General features: G+C 44.1%; 1 protein-coding gene across 1 annotated transcript in view; it reads right to left on the minus strand.

The window, feature by feature from the left end:
• LOC126260373 (lutropin-choriogonadotropic hormone receptor-like) overlaps positions 1-16,599 on the minus strand; it is a 341,279-nt gene extending 324,680 nt beyond the window's left edge. The window contains exons 1-2 of the mRNA XM_049957702.1: positions 16,373-16,599; positions 16,220-16,294 (exon numbers count right to left, since the gene is read on the minus strand). Of these exons, the coding sequence (XP_049813659.1) occupies positions 16,220-16,294; positions 16,373-16,599 (302 nt within the window). The remainder of the gene's footprint in view (positions 1-16,219; positions 16,295-16,372) is intronic.
• Positions 16,600-16,889: the final 290 nt, after the last annotated feature.

A 16,889-nucleotide genomic window follows, 5' to 3' on the forward strand; every position in this document is an offset into this window, starting at 1 on the left:
AATGTGAATTGCAGAGTAGTCATGTAGAAGCATTCAGAGGCGGGTTGCTATATTTGTTACCCGTGGGTTCGAACAATACGCAGTGAAGGAGATGCTACGGAAACTCAAACAGCAATCCCTGAAGGGAGGCGACGTTCTTTTCGAGAAACACTATTGAGAAAATTTAGAGAACGGGAATTTGAAGTTGATTGCCGAACGATCCTACTGCCGCCAACATACATTGCGCGTAAGGACCACGAAGATAAGGTACGAGAAATTGCGGCCAATACGGAGGGATATAGACAGTCGTTACTCCCTCTATTTGCGAGTGGAACGGGAAGGGAAATGACAAGTAGTGGTACAGGGCACTTTTCACCACACAGTGTACTGTGGTTACGGAGTACCTATGTAAATGTAGATGTAGATGAACATTTACAGAAACCAGAATGCTAAGTCGAAGGGTATGAAATTCAGACAATAGTTCTGAAGGAACTAGGATTCTGCCGCAAACACTCATCCATCTTATCCAAACTGTACACTAAGGAAACAGTGAAGGCAAGAGAAGAGGGATTTGAAAGAAGAATTAAAGCTCAAGGAAAGGAAGTAAAGAATTTAAAGTTTTCCAGTGGCACTGTAGTTGTTTCAGATACTGTAAAGGCCATGAAAATCGACGAATGTGAACGGATAATGTTTCGAAAACGCGTTACGAGAGGAACATCAACGAAAGTAAACCGTACGTAATACAGTCGAGTTACATCAGGAAGGTATTCTGTGAGGAAATGTGCGACAAAATGCACAAACGAGCACTTGGAAGGAGGAAACGAACTGTGGAGGGAAACTAACGTTTGACTGTCTTCAGCTGTATCAAGTGCATGTAGGTTGCAGTAATTACGCAACATTTGTAGTATCGTGCAGAGCTGTATGAAACCAGTCTTCGGACATGATGAGCTCACACCAAACCCATAATTTAGGTCATCTGAAGTGTGGTGCTACGAGCACTAAGAATAAAAGTAGAAACAAAAAAAAAAAAAAACTCACTGAACAGTAGGTGGCGATATCTAATTCACAAATGCTTCTGAAATTTAGGTTTTCCCATTTTTTTCACGTTACTAATAAAACAAGACATTTGTGGCAACCTAATGATTTACTACATGTTATGAGGCACCAAGGGATCACTAATTTAGTGGAGGAGGAGGAGGAGGATATTAGTGTTTAACGTCCCGTCGACAACGAGGTCATTAGAGACGGAGCGCAAGCTCGGGTGAGGAAGGATGGGGAAGGAAATCGGCCGTGCCCTTTCAAAGGAACCATCCCGGCATTTGCCTGAAGCGATTTAGGGAAATCACGGAAAACCTAAATCAGGATGGCCGGAGACGGGATTGAACCGTCGTCCTCCCGAATGCGAGTCCAGTGTGCTAACCACTGCGCCACCTCGCTCGGTAGACTAATTTAGTATTGGAGGGCAGCGTGGAGGGTAAAAATCGTAGAGGGAGACCAAGAGATGAATACACTAAGCAGATTCAGAGGGATGTAGGTTGCAGTAGGTACTGGGAGATGTAGAAGCTTGCACAGGATAGAGTAGCATGGAGAGCTGCATCAAATCAGTCTCAGGACTGAAGACCACAACAACAACATCTAGCGTTGACCTTACGATAATCTGGTGTTGAGAGGGTCTGTTACATTATTTCAGTGATTTCATAATCGAGTCGTATTTACAAATAACTTCTATAGTATGAGGCTATTTGTAAGTATGACGCTGCACCCGCTCAAGCCAGGATGTGTGTACTGTTTCTGTTGTAAAGGTTGTCATGAAGCTACTGTATCCTCTCCTGAGGGACGACGAAAAACTTTTGAACTGGTTCTTGATACACTTCATAGCGGCACTGGGACACAGTTGACGCCGACAGGTTCTGTCGTGGACAGATCTGGAAATGATACTGGCCACGTGTCCTAACATCAAGACCGGCCGGTGTGGCCAAGCGGTTGTAGGGGCGTCATTCCGGAACCGCGATGCTGCTACGGTCGTATGCTCGAATCCTGCCTCGGGCATGTATGTGTCTGATGTCCTTAGGTTAGTTAGGTTTAAGTAGTTCTACGTCTAGTGGACTGATTACCGCAGATGTTAAATCCCATAGCGCTCAGAGCTATCTGAACCATTTGAACCTAACATCAAGCAACCGGTGCGCTGAGGCATGTGCCATTGTGTGGACGTACATTGTCCTATTGAAAAATGGCACCACAACAATGCCGTATTCGAGGTAACTCACTAGGACGAGGATTGTATGTGACGTACCATTGTGCCATCGGAGTTCCTACAGTCACTACCAGCCTTCACCTGGGGTCATACCCGATGGCTCTCCACACCGTGCCGTCAGGAGTAACACCGCTGTGTCTCTCCAAACCCCTGGAGGAATGAGATCTTCCTTCAGGTCTCCGCCATAGTTGTTGACGATGGTCATCCAAGGTAGTGCAGAACAGCGATTCATCGCTGAACGCAATCGAACGCCAATAGATGCTTCCTGGTCAAGGTACCGTAGAAACGCAGCCAATTGAGTTGTGGTTTTAACGTCAGTGTATGCATGAGACGGTAGTAACTTAGTCTGGTTGCTGCTGGTCTCCGATCAATGGTACAAAATAAAACAGCATATTGCAGGGAATCTATTATTTGTTCTCGAATGTGAGTCCAAGATGTGAAAGTGTTACCATGTGCTTGGTGCATAATACGGCGATTCTGTTCCAGCATCTGGTCAGCCACACATAATAGTACGCCACAAATCTGACTAAAGACAATAGGTCCATGTCAGACTCCGGCTGTTGCTGACAGTGATGTGTCGCACGAGTACCTGGAACGAACAAGACTAACGGTCTACATGCCACAGAGAATTGCTAACTGTTTGATTTACACAGCCGCCGATGTTGTGTACGCGAACGAAGCTGCGTTGATCACATCTTTGGCGTGTTTCACGTTTGTTAATTTGACGTTCTGGATGTGAAACGTGGACTATAAGCAGTACAGATCAGGTGACAATGGAAGCTTTTGCAACGTGGCATAGTGAAGAATGCCGAAGATTAGAAAGGGGAAAAACACGCATGAAGACGTATTGCATCGAATCAGGAAGAAAAGAAATGCCGGCCGGTGTGGTCGAGCGGTTCTAGGCGCTTCAGTCTGGAACCACGTGACCGCTACGGTCGCAGGTTCGAATCCTGCCTCGGGCATGGATGTGTGTGCTGTCCTTAGGTTACTTAGGTTTAAGTAGTTCTAAGTTCCGGCGAACTGATGACCTCAGATGTTAAGTCCCATAGTGCTCAGAGCCATTTGAACCATTTGAGCCATTTGAAGAAAAGAAATACATGTTGCGACCTGACTAAGAAAAGTTACAGTATCATGATGGTTTGGAGAATTGTTAAAATGGAAGGTAAAGACTGTAGCGGAAAGCTTACACTTGACTGTCGTAAGCTGTTTCAAGAGCATGAAGTTTGCAATAATTACACAGACATTGGGAGTATGGTGGAGAGCTGCATGAAGCTAGTCTTCGGACTGAAGACCACACAACGCGATGAGCTCACACCAATCGCACTACATCTAGCGTTGACCTTACGATGATCTTTTATTGAAGGCGTTATATACGTTACTAGCGAACCACAATGGCTTCGCATGGGTGGCATTAAGCATCTACGGACAGAGGATTTTTCTGGCACAGCGATAGTAAATTATACATACAAACCTTGCACTTAACTCAAACTACTCAAAACTGTGTCAGAATCACTACAGTAGATTCTGAGGTTAACTATCACTTACTGAAAGTAGGCTGCGGCGGAGCAATTTAATTTATAATCTTGATGCATATCGATAGTAAACAATGTAAAATACATAATAAAGAATTGTGAGCATGAATCCCACGATAGCAAAAGAAGTGCGTCTTTTCCACCAAACATATACCAAACAGAACTTCCGATATGTCTGCAGAAAAATCTGAAACCATGAACACATTTAACAAGAAGATAGTTCTCTGGCAATAGAATAATTACTATGTAAATTGAAGTTGGATGCGGGAGAAAGGAATGGAAAAGGAAGGAACTATCGATATCAGTTTCATCGGGATGAAGGAGCGTCAAGTCGCACACTCGGTAGCCGCTATCGATGCATATTTTCTCGGTGAAGAACATTCCAATGACCAGCAACAATCCAGCTCCGGGATGGGTTAACGCAGAAAAGAAAATCAGAGAAAAGTTGTCCGTATTCGGGATTGCAGACAACTGCACAATGTCGTTCACTGAGGAACTGCCAATAATCAAGAACTTTTTCCTCGCCATCAGCAAAATATAGTGAACTGCGTGTCCACACATCCACTTCACGCACTCGGTCTCCGTTTATGGGAAGTACCCTGAGCCCAAAAAAATGACGAAGTGAGTAGTTATCTGATGAGGAGTCGTACAATTAATATAGGCCAGCATCTGTAGCGCCAAGATCCAAGTATCTATCACCGATTTGCACACCAGGCGATCCTCATCCGTGTCGAGGACATCACAGGCGATACACTGTGGAGTATCTGCTAGGGGAATCCCGAAGGCGAATCTCCATATTTGCTTCCCATTGACTACTGTATCATGTAGACAATGTCAGTTCAAATGACTAAAATTTACAGACGCGGGAAATTTGGCACGGACTTCAATGCGAGATGCCTTTAATAGGTTCCAGAACGAAATATTGTCTCGAAATTTGGTAGAAAATCCGAAGAAATTGTGGTCGTACGTAAAGTACACAAGCGGCAAGACGCAGTCAATACCTTCGCTGCGCAGTGCTGATGGTACTGTTACCGACGACTGTGCCGCTAAAGCGGAGTTATTGAACGCAGTTTTCCGAAATTCCTTCACCAGGGAAGATGAATGGAATATTCCAGAATTTGAAACACGAACAGCTGTTAGCATGAGTTTCTTAGAAGTAGATACCTTAGGGGTTGCGACTCAACTCAAATCGCTTGATACGGGCAAGTCTTCAGGTCCAGATTGTATACCGCTTAGGTTCCTTTCAGATTACGCTGATACAATAGCTCCCTACTTAACACTCATATACAAATGCTCGCTCACCGATAGATCTGTACCAACAGATTGGAAAATTGCGCAGGTCGCACCAGTGTTTAAGAAGGGTAGTAGGAGTAATCCATCTAACTACAGACCTATATCACCGACGTCGGTTTGCAGTAGGGTTTTGGAGCATATACTGTATTCAAACATTATGAATCACCTCGAAGGGTACGATCTCTTGATACGTAATCAGCATGGTTTCAGAAAACATCGTTCTTGTGCAACGCAGCTAGCTCTTTATTCGCACGAAGTAATTGCCGCTATCGACAGGGGATCTCAAGTTGATTCCGTATTTCTAGATTTCCGGAAAGCATTCGACACCGTTCCTCACAAGCGACTTCTAATCAAGCTGCGGGCCTATGGGGTATCGTCTCAGTTGTGCGACTGGATTCGTGATTTCCGGTCAGGAAGGTCGCAGTTCGTAGTAATAGACGGCAAATCATCGAGTAAAACTGAAGTGATATCAGGTGTTCCCCAGGGAAGCGTCCTGGGACCCCTGCTGTTCCTGATCTATATAAATGACCTGGGTGACAATCTGAGCAGTTCTCTTAGATTGTTCGCAGATGATGCTGTAATTAACCGTCTAGTAAGGTCATCCGAAGACCAGTGTCAGTTGCAAAGCGATTTAGAAAAGATTGCTGTATGGTGTGGCAGGTGGCAGTTGACGCTAAATAACGAAAAGTGTGAGGTGATCCACGTGAGTTCCAAAAGAAATCCATTGGAATTCGATTACTCGATAAATAGTACAATTCTCAAGGCTGTCAATTCAACTAAGTACCTGGGTGTTAAAATTACGAACAACTTCAGTTGGAAAGACCAAATAGATAATATTGTGGGGAAGGCGAGCCAAAGGTTGCGTTTCATTGGCAGGACACTTAGAAGATGCATCAAGTCCACTAAAGAGACTGCTTACACTACACTCGTTCGTCCTCTGTTAGAATATTGCTGCGCGGTGTGGGATCCTTACCAGGTGGGATTCACGGAGGACATCGAAAGGGTGCAAAAAAGGGCAGCTCGTTTTGTATTATCACGTAGTAGGGGAGAGAGTGTGGCAGATATGATACGCGAATAGGGATGGAAGTCATTACAGCAAAGACGTATTTCGTCGCGCCGAGATCTATTTACGAAATTTCAGTCACCAACTTTCTCTTCCGAATGCGAAAATATTTTGTTGAGCCCAACCTACATAGGTAGGAATGATCATCAAAATAAAAATAGAGAAATCAGAGCTCGAACAGAAAGGTTTACGTGTTCGTTTTTCCCGCAGGCTGTTCGGGAGTGAAATGGTAGAGAGATAGTATGATTGTGGTTCGACGAACCCTCTGCCAGCACTTAAATGTGAATTACAGAGTAGTCATGTAGATGTAGATACAAGGAGCGCCCAGGGATCACCACAGGGCGCTCCAGTCGACTTGGGATGCTTCCCCTCAACCACATACTGTGTCCTGTTTTGTTGAAGAAAGCCACAGATCGCTTTCGTGAACATCAATCGAGTTTGCAGTAGCGCGTTATGGACATAGCTCGGTTTGAGAAAAAAATGCGGAAGCAAAAGAAGAAAGGGCTGAGAGAGAGTGTGGAGCAACGCGGTCTCCAGCAACTGGCTGGTGAGGCTCGCAGGACAACGTGCCACAGCATCATTTGAGGCCTGACGAAGATGGTTATCAAGCTTTCAAGGACATGGTACAAGTCTAAGCTTCCTCTGCCTCCTGGAAGGGTGGGGGTCTCGTTACGAATCTTGAACAGCGTTGGAAAACGTACGAACCCAGTGTCGCTGGCGTTTTGTGGGCAATGGGTGGCGGAGTGGGGAGTGTCTGTACCACGCTGGGTTATGTGACGCCACTAATACGTAATCATGTTGCGTCCGCTGCAGAAAATCGAGGGCTCTTAAACGATGATACAGAAGCCCATCTAGTAATTGGGACAGTAGGCACCACCACTTGAGGGCAATAATGCGCCCCAGATCACCCTTGAAACAGAGTCTTTAGCATCGCATATTAGTAGCTACACGTAATGAAAAAGCGCTGTCCTCAGGGAGTCCCAAACCCATAGCCCTTAAGGTAGATACCTGACACTTCGCCGTAGGGGGTAATCCATACCAAGGAGTCCCTGACCTCAGCACCACTACGAAGAACGAGGGCGAGATTGTCCACATAAGTGTGGTATCGATAGCTGCGATGCCACGGCGTAGGTTGGCACTACGACACCGACACCGACGACAGCGCCCTCTAGCAGGAGCTATCCAGCTCTACGAGCTCCGCTCCAGATTCTCCCCATTTGATCAAGAGCAGACGTGCGGGAAACTTCGCTTCAGATTGAGACTCTGCTCTACTTACGACGGGTCTAAGGCTTGCTCATCATTGCAAAGTTATGTAGCCATTTATTAACTTGTTTTTGCTTATAGTAAACATCTATAATTTTACACGCAGTACCTACGTGTTTTACCTTTTCCTGCTCCTACTCATTTCCTACATTCGGCCTACCCTTCAATTTACTGGAGCAGTACAGCAAAACATAGACCGAGAGACATCCCAGACAGGCGTTGAAGGAGACTGCACAGCGACGGTTCCATGGAGAAAGCATACAACAGTGCAGATATCGTCGGATAGCTTTGACGCACAGAACAACGGATCAACAGTAGTGATTCTAGAGAACACGGGAAGTTGCTCTTCGAAGGAAATCTATTACGACATCGACATTAGTATCAGGGTATCCCATATCGCGAAGAATACTTAATTGGAGATATGGAAATACTGTGTTGTAACAACAGGTTGGCTCTGACATGACATGTTCATCATAGAGTGACGCATTCGGGAGGACGACGGTTCAATCCCGCGTCCGGCCATCCTGATTTAGGTTTTCCGTGATTTCCCTAAATCGCTCCAGGCAAATGCGGGGATGATTCAAAGGGCACAGCCGACTTCGTTCCCCGTCCTTCCCTAATCTGATGACACCGATGACCTCGCTGTCTGGTCTCCTTCCCCAAACAATCCAACCCAACCCAACCCAACCCATCACAGAGTGACCCAAGGTCTCTGATGGCAGTCAGTGTCATCCGGAGAGGCAACTGTATAGAGATACGGAAGAGTGCAAGTACTGGACATCAGGCTGTAATTTGTCTCACCAATTCTTCCAGACACGATTACCAGTCCATGTAGCATCTATCTGTTTGTATCGCCCTCCACCCCCTTACTGTAGGAATCGGTAGCGTCCAGAGGTGCTGCACATCGCTACAATAGCCACTGCCTCTGGCCACAGTTCTCTCCCTGCTCTGTCTCTGAACTGTATGGTTTTCGCCACTAGTACACACCCAGTGCCCAGCTTACCACGACACTTGCTCTATCTATGATTTACACTTTCAAAACGGGAGTGGACTGAAAGAAAAATCGACACCTACGAAGCATACTTTCAGTACGATAAGCTCCATCCAGACTGACGGTATCGTCCACGATAAAGAAATATCGCCCAAATACATCTCAAAAGTCGCACATGACACTGCTGAGCCACAACGTTGTAGCTCTGGACGTATCTCCATTCATCAATGGTGACAGGAAACTCCGTGCACATTAGAAACACTAAATCACCACCACCTCTACAATAATGTCATCTTCCTTTCGAACTGACTACAGGTCGTATTCAGAATGGATGTGTAGAAGGACCATACCTCCATTCACTTTTGCATAAACTTGATATTCTTAGCTCTGCAATGAACAAGGTCATCTCTGTACAGCCATGACCAAAGGTACACACATACTACTGTATAGATCAATATCTCTGATCCCGGACACACAGTTAGTTCGGAAACTGCGACCCTAGAGACCTCTGAAATATCGTATATGATTTGGCAGACCACCGTCTCTTCATCTGTCAGCGGTAATAATATTCCTCGAATCGTCAACGTACATGTGTGCCGCCATAAATACAAAAAAAAAAAAAAAAAAAAAAAAAAAGTAGGTTCCCTAAGATACCAACACGAACAACGATTTTCATTAACGAAACATGATTTACCTTTTAGCTGTAATTATATATTATATTCTTTGAAACCCCAATGTACATGTGTACGATCGCAAATGCATTAAACGTCATGTGGGTCCGCGTACCTTTAGACGAATGCGTGAAGAGAATCATTCCCAGATTAACATAGGATTCATCTATAAATGGCACATATACCCCTTTATTTAAGCTTCAGTCTCGATAAATTCTGTCTTCAATAACGCTGTCAAGATTAGAAAGCTGCTCAAGATACAAGTGCTGAAAGGACTCGAATATGATTCGCCTATCTAGCTCGTTATCGTCCCTTGCCTATTCGAACATGGAGGTCTCCTTTCCTGCTAACTTAATAATATTTCGTGTGTTACGACCTCCGTATGGCCATTTTCAGATTATTTACGGTGACTGTCCGCTACTGATATCTTCCTGACAACGCTTACCTTTCGTATACGAGTGTAAATTACACTGTGATAAATATCGCCTACTTTATTTCGCCTCATAAAAATTCTTTCAAGCTTATCTGTACTGTTGTCGACAGTTTCTATTTCCAAAAGACTTCACCAGCACAGGAAGTTTTTCAGTCACAGTACTCGCGTGCATATGTATATGACTTTCACCCACGCTATCTTTTACGACCCAGAATCAAACTGAACATCACAACCCGCTAATTTCATATTGTCCCCCAGATATAATGTCACATCACTTTGGGGTAGGAGCATCAGAAAATCTTGCATAGGGAATCCAAACTACACAGATAATTAATGAAAACATCTTGGTTCTGTAACCTTGAATCTCTCTAAGATGGCAATTGTCATGTGTTATTTCACAGGCGGAAGAACAAAGTGATGTATTTTTAACAGTGGAGTAAATTCCAAACTATATGTTTGTGATAAATGATTTAGAAGTGACGTAGTTGACGTAAACTGTGCAATGTCACAAGAGGAAAGGAAAAATTGATTGGAACAAAACGTTATCTCTGTGAATATATACAATAATATAACGAATACCGCAATTTTATTTTTTGTATCAAAATGCGAAATGAAATGAAGAAGTTATCCACTGAATCAGCGAGGAAATATATATCGAAAACTCTGTCCGTAAGAACGGGCAGTGTAACAACATGTGTTAAGATATCATGGAAAAACTTTCATGGAACTATTGTACTATAAGGAAATTGTTAGTTCTCGAGTTACTATGATTGAAGACTCAGAGTAGGTACTAGTTCTAAATACCCAAAAACATTTGACACTATGGATCCGTATAATTGGTAAGAAACTATGCTTTGAGCACGGAGCTTGTGAATGGAATTTAAAGCTGTTGTCGAATGTAGTTCTCTAGCTTTTATCACAGTCACTGGATCACACCATACCATAACACCATATGTCGGGAAGCGCACGTATGCTGCCAACTTATGCCACCATACAAGCAAAGAAACTAACAGAAATAAGTAATTAATAAATGTGATTAGGGATTCAGGACTTTATGATAATGACCAGCCTACCGCAATACTCATCTTTGATATCAATTTTATTTCGAATTGCTTTAATTCTCAGTTATGTTTCAACCTGTCAATAAAGAATTTGGGAGAAAAGAGGGATTGTTATAATTGCTCCTGAACTACTGAGGAACTGAAATCTGGAAAAGAATTTTGTCTCCGAGAATTCTGAGAGGAGTTTTCAATATAATCACAGTGGCGGTCCGTTAAAAATTTTTCTAAGTGTTAAATGATTCCCTCTTCTTCTTCCAGGAAGAGCCGTGACAACACCGTGAGAACCACTTTTCCGATAGTTGTGACCGAGCCAGAGTGGGAAACATCTGTGGAGCGTAGACATGCGGAAGTCAACTGTGTGGTAAGGCTGCTGACCCAGCAAGACAAGAAAATGTGCGTCAACAGCGCCGGTAAGTAGCCTCGAAGGCAGCCAAGGCGGACATGATCACACTAGAGAGCCTCGGCTCCCAACAGCAGAGTCTGGCCAGAACAGAGGCGAGCAGCAACAAGTTCCAGAATGAAATTCCCACTCCGTAGAGGAGTGTGCGCTGATATGAAACTTCTTGGCACATTAAAACTGTGTGTCGGACAGAGACTCGAACTCGGGACCTTTGATTTTGGCGGGCAAGTGCTCTACCGGCTGAACTACCCAAGCATGAATCGAGACCCGTACTCACAGATGAACTTCCAGCAGTATGTCACCTCGTACCTTCCAAATGAGTACAGAACACACAAGAGCAGTCTTTCTCTTGAACACGTCAGTGCAATGCCGTGAAGACGTCAGATTAAACGAAACAAATGACCTATACTGAAATTTCGAAAAATATTTGAGGTAGACTGTGTACTTATCAAAAACCTGTGTCATTTAAGTAACGACTAGTAAAGTCTGCTCCCTCTTGATTACTGGAGGCTAGTCATCGACACTCCAAAACCGTCTGAATTGAGGGTCACCGTTGGAAGATAGTGCATGAACGACAGATTTTATATGCAAAGTAGTTTTGTAATTTGTACCGAAATGGAGGTTGTAAAATGTCCACTGAACTTGTGGCAGGAGTTCCGCGAAGAACTGGGAACTGAGAGGACACTGGGAGGTTACACTTGAAACTTGGAATCGAGGCCAGGAGATATTCCGTCGTTAACAGACACACATTTGGAGACTGTAGTCTTCAGACGGGGTTCACACTCAGTATCTGACACGAGACGTGCGGCCGGCCGGAGTGGCCGAGAGGTTCTAGGCGCTACGGTCTCGAACCGCGCGACCGCTGCAGTCGTAGGGTCGAATCCTGCCTCGGGCATGGATGTGTGTGATGTCGCTAGGTTAGTTAGGTTTAAGTAGTTCTAAGGCCTAGGGGACTGATGACCTAGTGCTCAGAGCCATTTGAACCATTTTTTGAACGAGACGTGCGTGGCAAGACATCGCATGCATTCCACGCTCCATCGGAGAGAAAACATGGTAAGATCTTGTGGCCAAGACGAAGGGGAGATGAGAGTGGTTAGGAGAACGTAGGTGCGTTTGTATAACTTAACGCGATCTCATTTCAGAATTTCACTAAAACACTGGTGGATCATTGATGATTCAGGCATTTTGGGATTTTTCACGTCATATCCTTCACCTAGATCGAAGCAATCGCATTGTCCTCAGCGGAAACGTGTACATGTTCATTTTCTTTGAATTCATCCCTTTCTCTACCCAGACCTTGCATGCTCTGTTGTACTACTGTCGCTTCTGATTCTGTTAAAAGATTTTATGTTTTAATTTTCCTGTTCATATGATTGTTTGGAATTAATACGGTGCTATAATCAAATCTTGTTTGTTCCTGCACGCACTTGCGATTATAATAAATTTAAGTCAATTTGGAACACTCTTTAGTTATAGTAGCTAGATGAATCCCACACCCCAATATTATTACACTACTGGCCATTAAAATTGCTACAGCACGAAGTTGACGTTCTTGAGACGCGAAATTTAACCGACAGGAAGAAGCTGCTGTGATATGCAAATGATTAGCTTTTCAGAGGATTCACACAAGGTTGGCGCCGGTGACGACACCTACAATGTGCTGACATGACGAAAGGTTCCATCCGATTTCTCACACACAAACAGCAGTTGACCGGCGTTGCCTGGTGAAACGTTGTTGTGATGCCTCGTGTAAGGAGGAGAAATGCGTACCATCACGTTTCCGACTTCATAAAGGTCGTATTGTAACCTATCTCGATTGTGGTTTATCGTATCGCGACAATGCTGCTCGCGTTGGGCAAGGTCCAATTATTGTTAGCAGAATATGGAATCGGTGGGTTCATGAAGGTAATACGGAACGACGTGCTGGATGCCAACGGCCTCGTATCACTACCAGTCGAGATGACAGGCAACTTATCTGCATGGCTGTGACGGATCGTGTAGTCAACACATGGGGGCGTTTGCATTACAACAACCATCTGCACGAACAGTTCTACGACGTTTGCAGCAGCATGGACTATCAGCTCGGAGACCATGGCTGCGGTTACCCTTGACGCTGCGTCACAGACAGGAGCGCCTGCGATGGTATACTCAACGACGAACCTGGGTGCACGAATGGCAAAACGTCATTTTTTCGGATGAATCCAGGTTCTGTTTACAGCATCATGATGGTCGCATCCGTGTTTGGCGACATCGCGCCGAACGCACATTGGAAGCGTGTATTCGTCATCGCCATACTGACATATCACCCGGCGTGATGATCTGGGATGCCATTGCTTACACGTCTCGGTCACCTCTTGTTCGTATTAACGGCACTTTTAACAGTGGATGTTACATTTCAGATGTGTTACGACCCGTGGCTCTACCCTTCAACTTCATTCGATCACTGCGAAACCCTATATTTCAGCAGGATAATGCATGACCGCATGTTGCAGGTCCTGTACGGGCCTTTCTGGATACAGGAAATGCCCGACTGCCAGCACATTCTCCGTATCTCTTACCAATTGAAAAGGTCTGGTCAATGGTGGCCGAGCAACTGGCTCGTCACAATACGCCAGTCACTACTCTTGATGAACTGTGGTATCGTGTTGAAGCTGCATGGGCAGCTGTACCTGTACACGCCATCCAAGCTCTGTTTGACTCAATGCCCAGGCGTATCATGGCCGTTGTTATGGCCAAAGGTGGCTGTTCTGGGTACTGATTTCTCAGGATCTATGCATCCAAATTGCGTGAAAATGTAATCGCATGTCAGTTCTAGTATAATATATTTGTCCAATGAATTCCCGTTTATCGTCTGCATTTCTTCTTGGTGTAGCAATTTTAATGGCCAGTAGAGTATTAATACTTTTGTGGACCACATCGTAGACTAATTTGTTAGCGGCGATAGTTATCTAACTTTTCCATTGCACAGAAGCCTTTCATTTCACATCCGAATCTGTGCGGAGCCAACAGCACGTCGACCGACAGGTTTCAGTCGGAGTAATTCAGAGTGGCAGCCACTAACAGGCCACTAGCACCGTGAGCATTTTACAACTTCCTTTTCGGTACTACCTACAAAATTACTATTGCATATATAGTCTATCGTTCGTGCAATACCTTTCCATGTTGACGTTCAGTCCAGACGAGTTTAGAGTGTAGACGACACACCTCTATTGATCAGGAGGGAGCTGTTTTAACTCCTGTACTCGATACTTCATGACGCAGGTTAGGTTAGTGTTTAACATCCCGTCGACAACGAGGTCATTAGAGACGGAGCGCAAGCTCGGGTCAGGGAAGGATGGGGAAGGAAATCGGCCGTGCCCTTTCAAAGGAACCATCCCGGCATTTGCCTGAAACGATTTAGGGAAATCACGGAAAACCTAAATCGGGATGGCTGGAGACGGGACTGAACCGTCGTCCTTCCGAATGCGAGTCCAGTGTGCTCATGACGCAGCTTTTTGATAATGTCGAGTACACTGTCTCCCTCCAACATTTCTAGAAAATACATGTATAGGTCAGTTGTTTCGTTTAATCTGACGCTCTGCACTGCACTGCTTTGGCTTATTCAAGAAAAAGATTGCTGTTGCGTGTTCTGTACTCATTTGCAGGTCGGGTAATGAAGCCGTATTATGTCCTCAGGAAATGGTACAATCTTCCAGACAACTAATAAGAGTAATAACAGTGCAATTAGTTAGCGTTCCTTTTACCTGCTTCATCTAAACGTCACGCACGTCTCCAGTGTGATTGGTGCACCTAATTCTAACACGTTAACAGAAATACGATGTATCCACTACGTGTGACTCAAATTTCACACTTTGTGAGTAATTTTAGTAGTATATTCATTTACTTCCATAGTCCATCTCGTGTTTTTAAACCTAATATACGTATACTGAATCTGTTCTCCAGAATGGGCAAAACCTTCTTTAGTAAATATAACAGTATAAACACCTTTCGACCTAAGCGCAATAGATATCTCGCGTCAGTTTCCATTGAAAACCTCTAAATAAGAACTGGACAGTATTTTTAGCGTTCTACCAGATATTTTGAAAGTCATTCTTATAAACGAAAATTACGAATCAAAAGCCAAAAAAATTTAACAATACAAAGACATCCAGAAATCTTAGTTTAAATGAAGAGGAAATGCTTTAGTTCCATGAGATACTCAAAAATATTGCGAATAATTTCAGCAAGTCACATTCCATAGACGAAGAACTCTATTTATTTTTTGAAGCAGAAGATGAATAGGTGATAAATTCATGAAACTTACTTTCACTGAAGTAATATACTGGTTGGTACGTGTGCGGTTCTTTTAACTCTTGTTATCTTCTGTGAAGGGTAGTATGAATACAGAAATTAGTAACCGAGGGCGAAATTTGATTGATCTGAATTGCTCATTCTATTTTCGCAGAATTTTCAATTGATAACTCAGCTATTACTAACTATAAAGACTCCCGGCCGGCTGGCCGCGCGGTATAACGCGCTGCCTCCCCAGTGGGAAGGCGTGCCGGCAGGAATCCGCCCGACGGATTAGTTGCAGTTCCGATGTGGCGGCCAACCTGTGGATGGTTTTTAAGACGATTTTCCATCTACCTCGTCGATTGCTGGCTGGTTCCCCTTATTGCGCCTGAGTGACACTGTGTCGGCGATTGCTGCGCATACACTGTTTCCACATGCACGTACATCATCATTACTCACTGTGGCCGAACCGCACAATAACCTTGGGTTCGAGGTGGGGCGGCGGTGGGGTGGGTGGACTGCTGTGGCCTGTTGCGGGGTTGTGAACCACTGAGGGCTACGGCGGGCCGAAGCCTATCCGTCGTTTCTAGGTCGAAAACATACAACACAATAGAATACAACAATAAAAACAATACTTCTAAGAATTTTAGTACTCCGAACATCACCACGTGGAAGAATCAGTTAAACGGTCATGAAATATATTTCGTCTTAAGTTGTCAAGGTCATTTAATTATAAAGTGAAATCCGTTAGAACCTTGCTAGCTGAACTTTTTCTTAGTCCTCACGGAACTCTTCGTCATTGTACAAAAAGCCTGCACATGTGTACTGAATATCAATCGGTTTGGCATATATGTTAAGCGTTATCTATAATTATGATTATCTAAAAAAAAAATGTCGTTCCACTGACAGGCAGACAGAAAAAAATAATAACACTCATGATGCTGTTTTCGTTATGATAAAATGAAAGTATTAGGAGAGCATGCAAGATATGAAACGCTGTTACTCACATTGTTCGCAGATTTATGAGACCTTCGAAAACTCCTTCCTCGATGGTTCGCAAGTGTCTCACGTTAGAAAGCGTTCTGCAACAGAAAAATAAAAAGCTAAAATTAGAAACTCAACTTCTCTAATTTTAAATTACAACATATCATATTTATCACGATTCTTCCTTATGGCTGCTGTTCTCGTGTTTTTTATCTCTGTCCTCAGTATTTGAACCTTCTAATCCTCGAACTAATTTCATAATTAACTTGTTGTTTTCAGGAAATGCACCCCAGTCCATGAAATCAGATGATGCAACGATGAGCCAGTGGCCAATAAACCGTGTCACCTGGCAAACGACAGGGCGTCCTGAAACGTTTTCCTTATTTTTTAACCAACCAGACATTTCACTAGCAGTATGCAACAATGAGCTGATGTGTCAGATCATTGATACAAGACAATGTATATAGATGGATTAGGGTATTTATATTGAGACTGAGGCTGTCAGATTTAATCGGATAAATCATACATGATTCAAACATCGAAGAAATTTACTATACTACACTGAAGAGGCAAAGAAACTGGTACACCTGCATAATATCGTGTAGTGACACCGCGAGCACACCGACGTGCCGCAACACGGCGTGGCACGGGCTCGGCTAACGTCTGAAGTAGTGCTGGAGGGAACTGATACCA

The sequence above is a fragment of the Schistocerca nitens genome, chromosome 5, assembly GCF_023898315.1.
Source record: "Schistocerca nitens isolate TAMUIC-IGC-003100 chromosome 5, iqSchNite1.1, whole genome shotgun sequence".
NCBI classification, from domain to species: Eukaryota; Metazoa; Arthropoda; class Insecta; order Orthoptera; family Acrididae; genus Schistocerca; species Schistocerca nitens.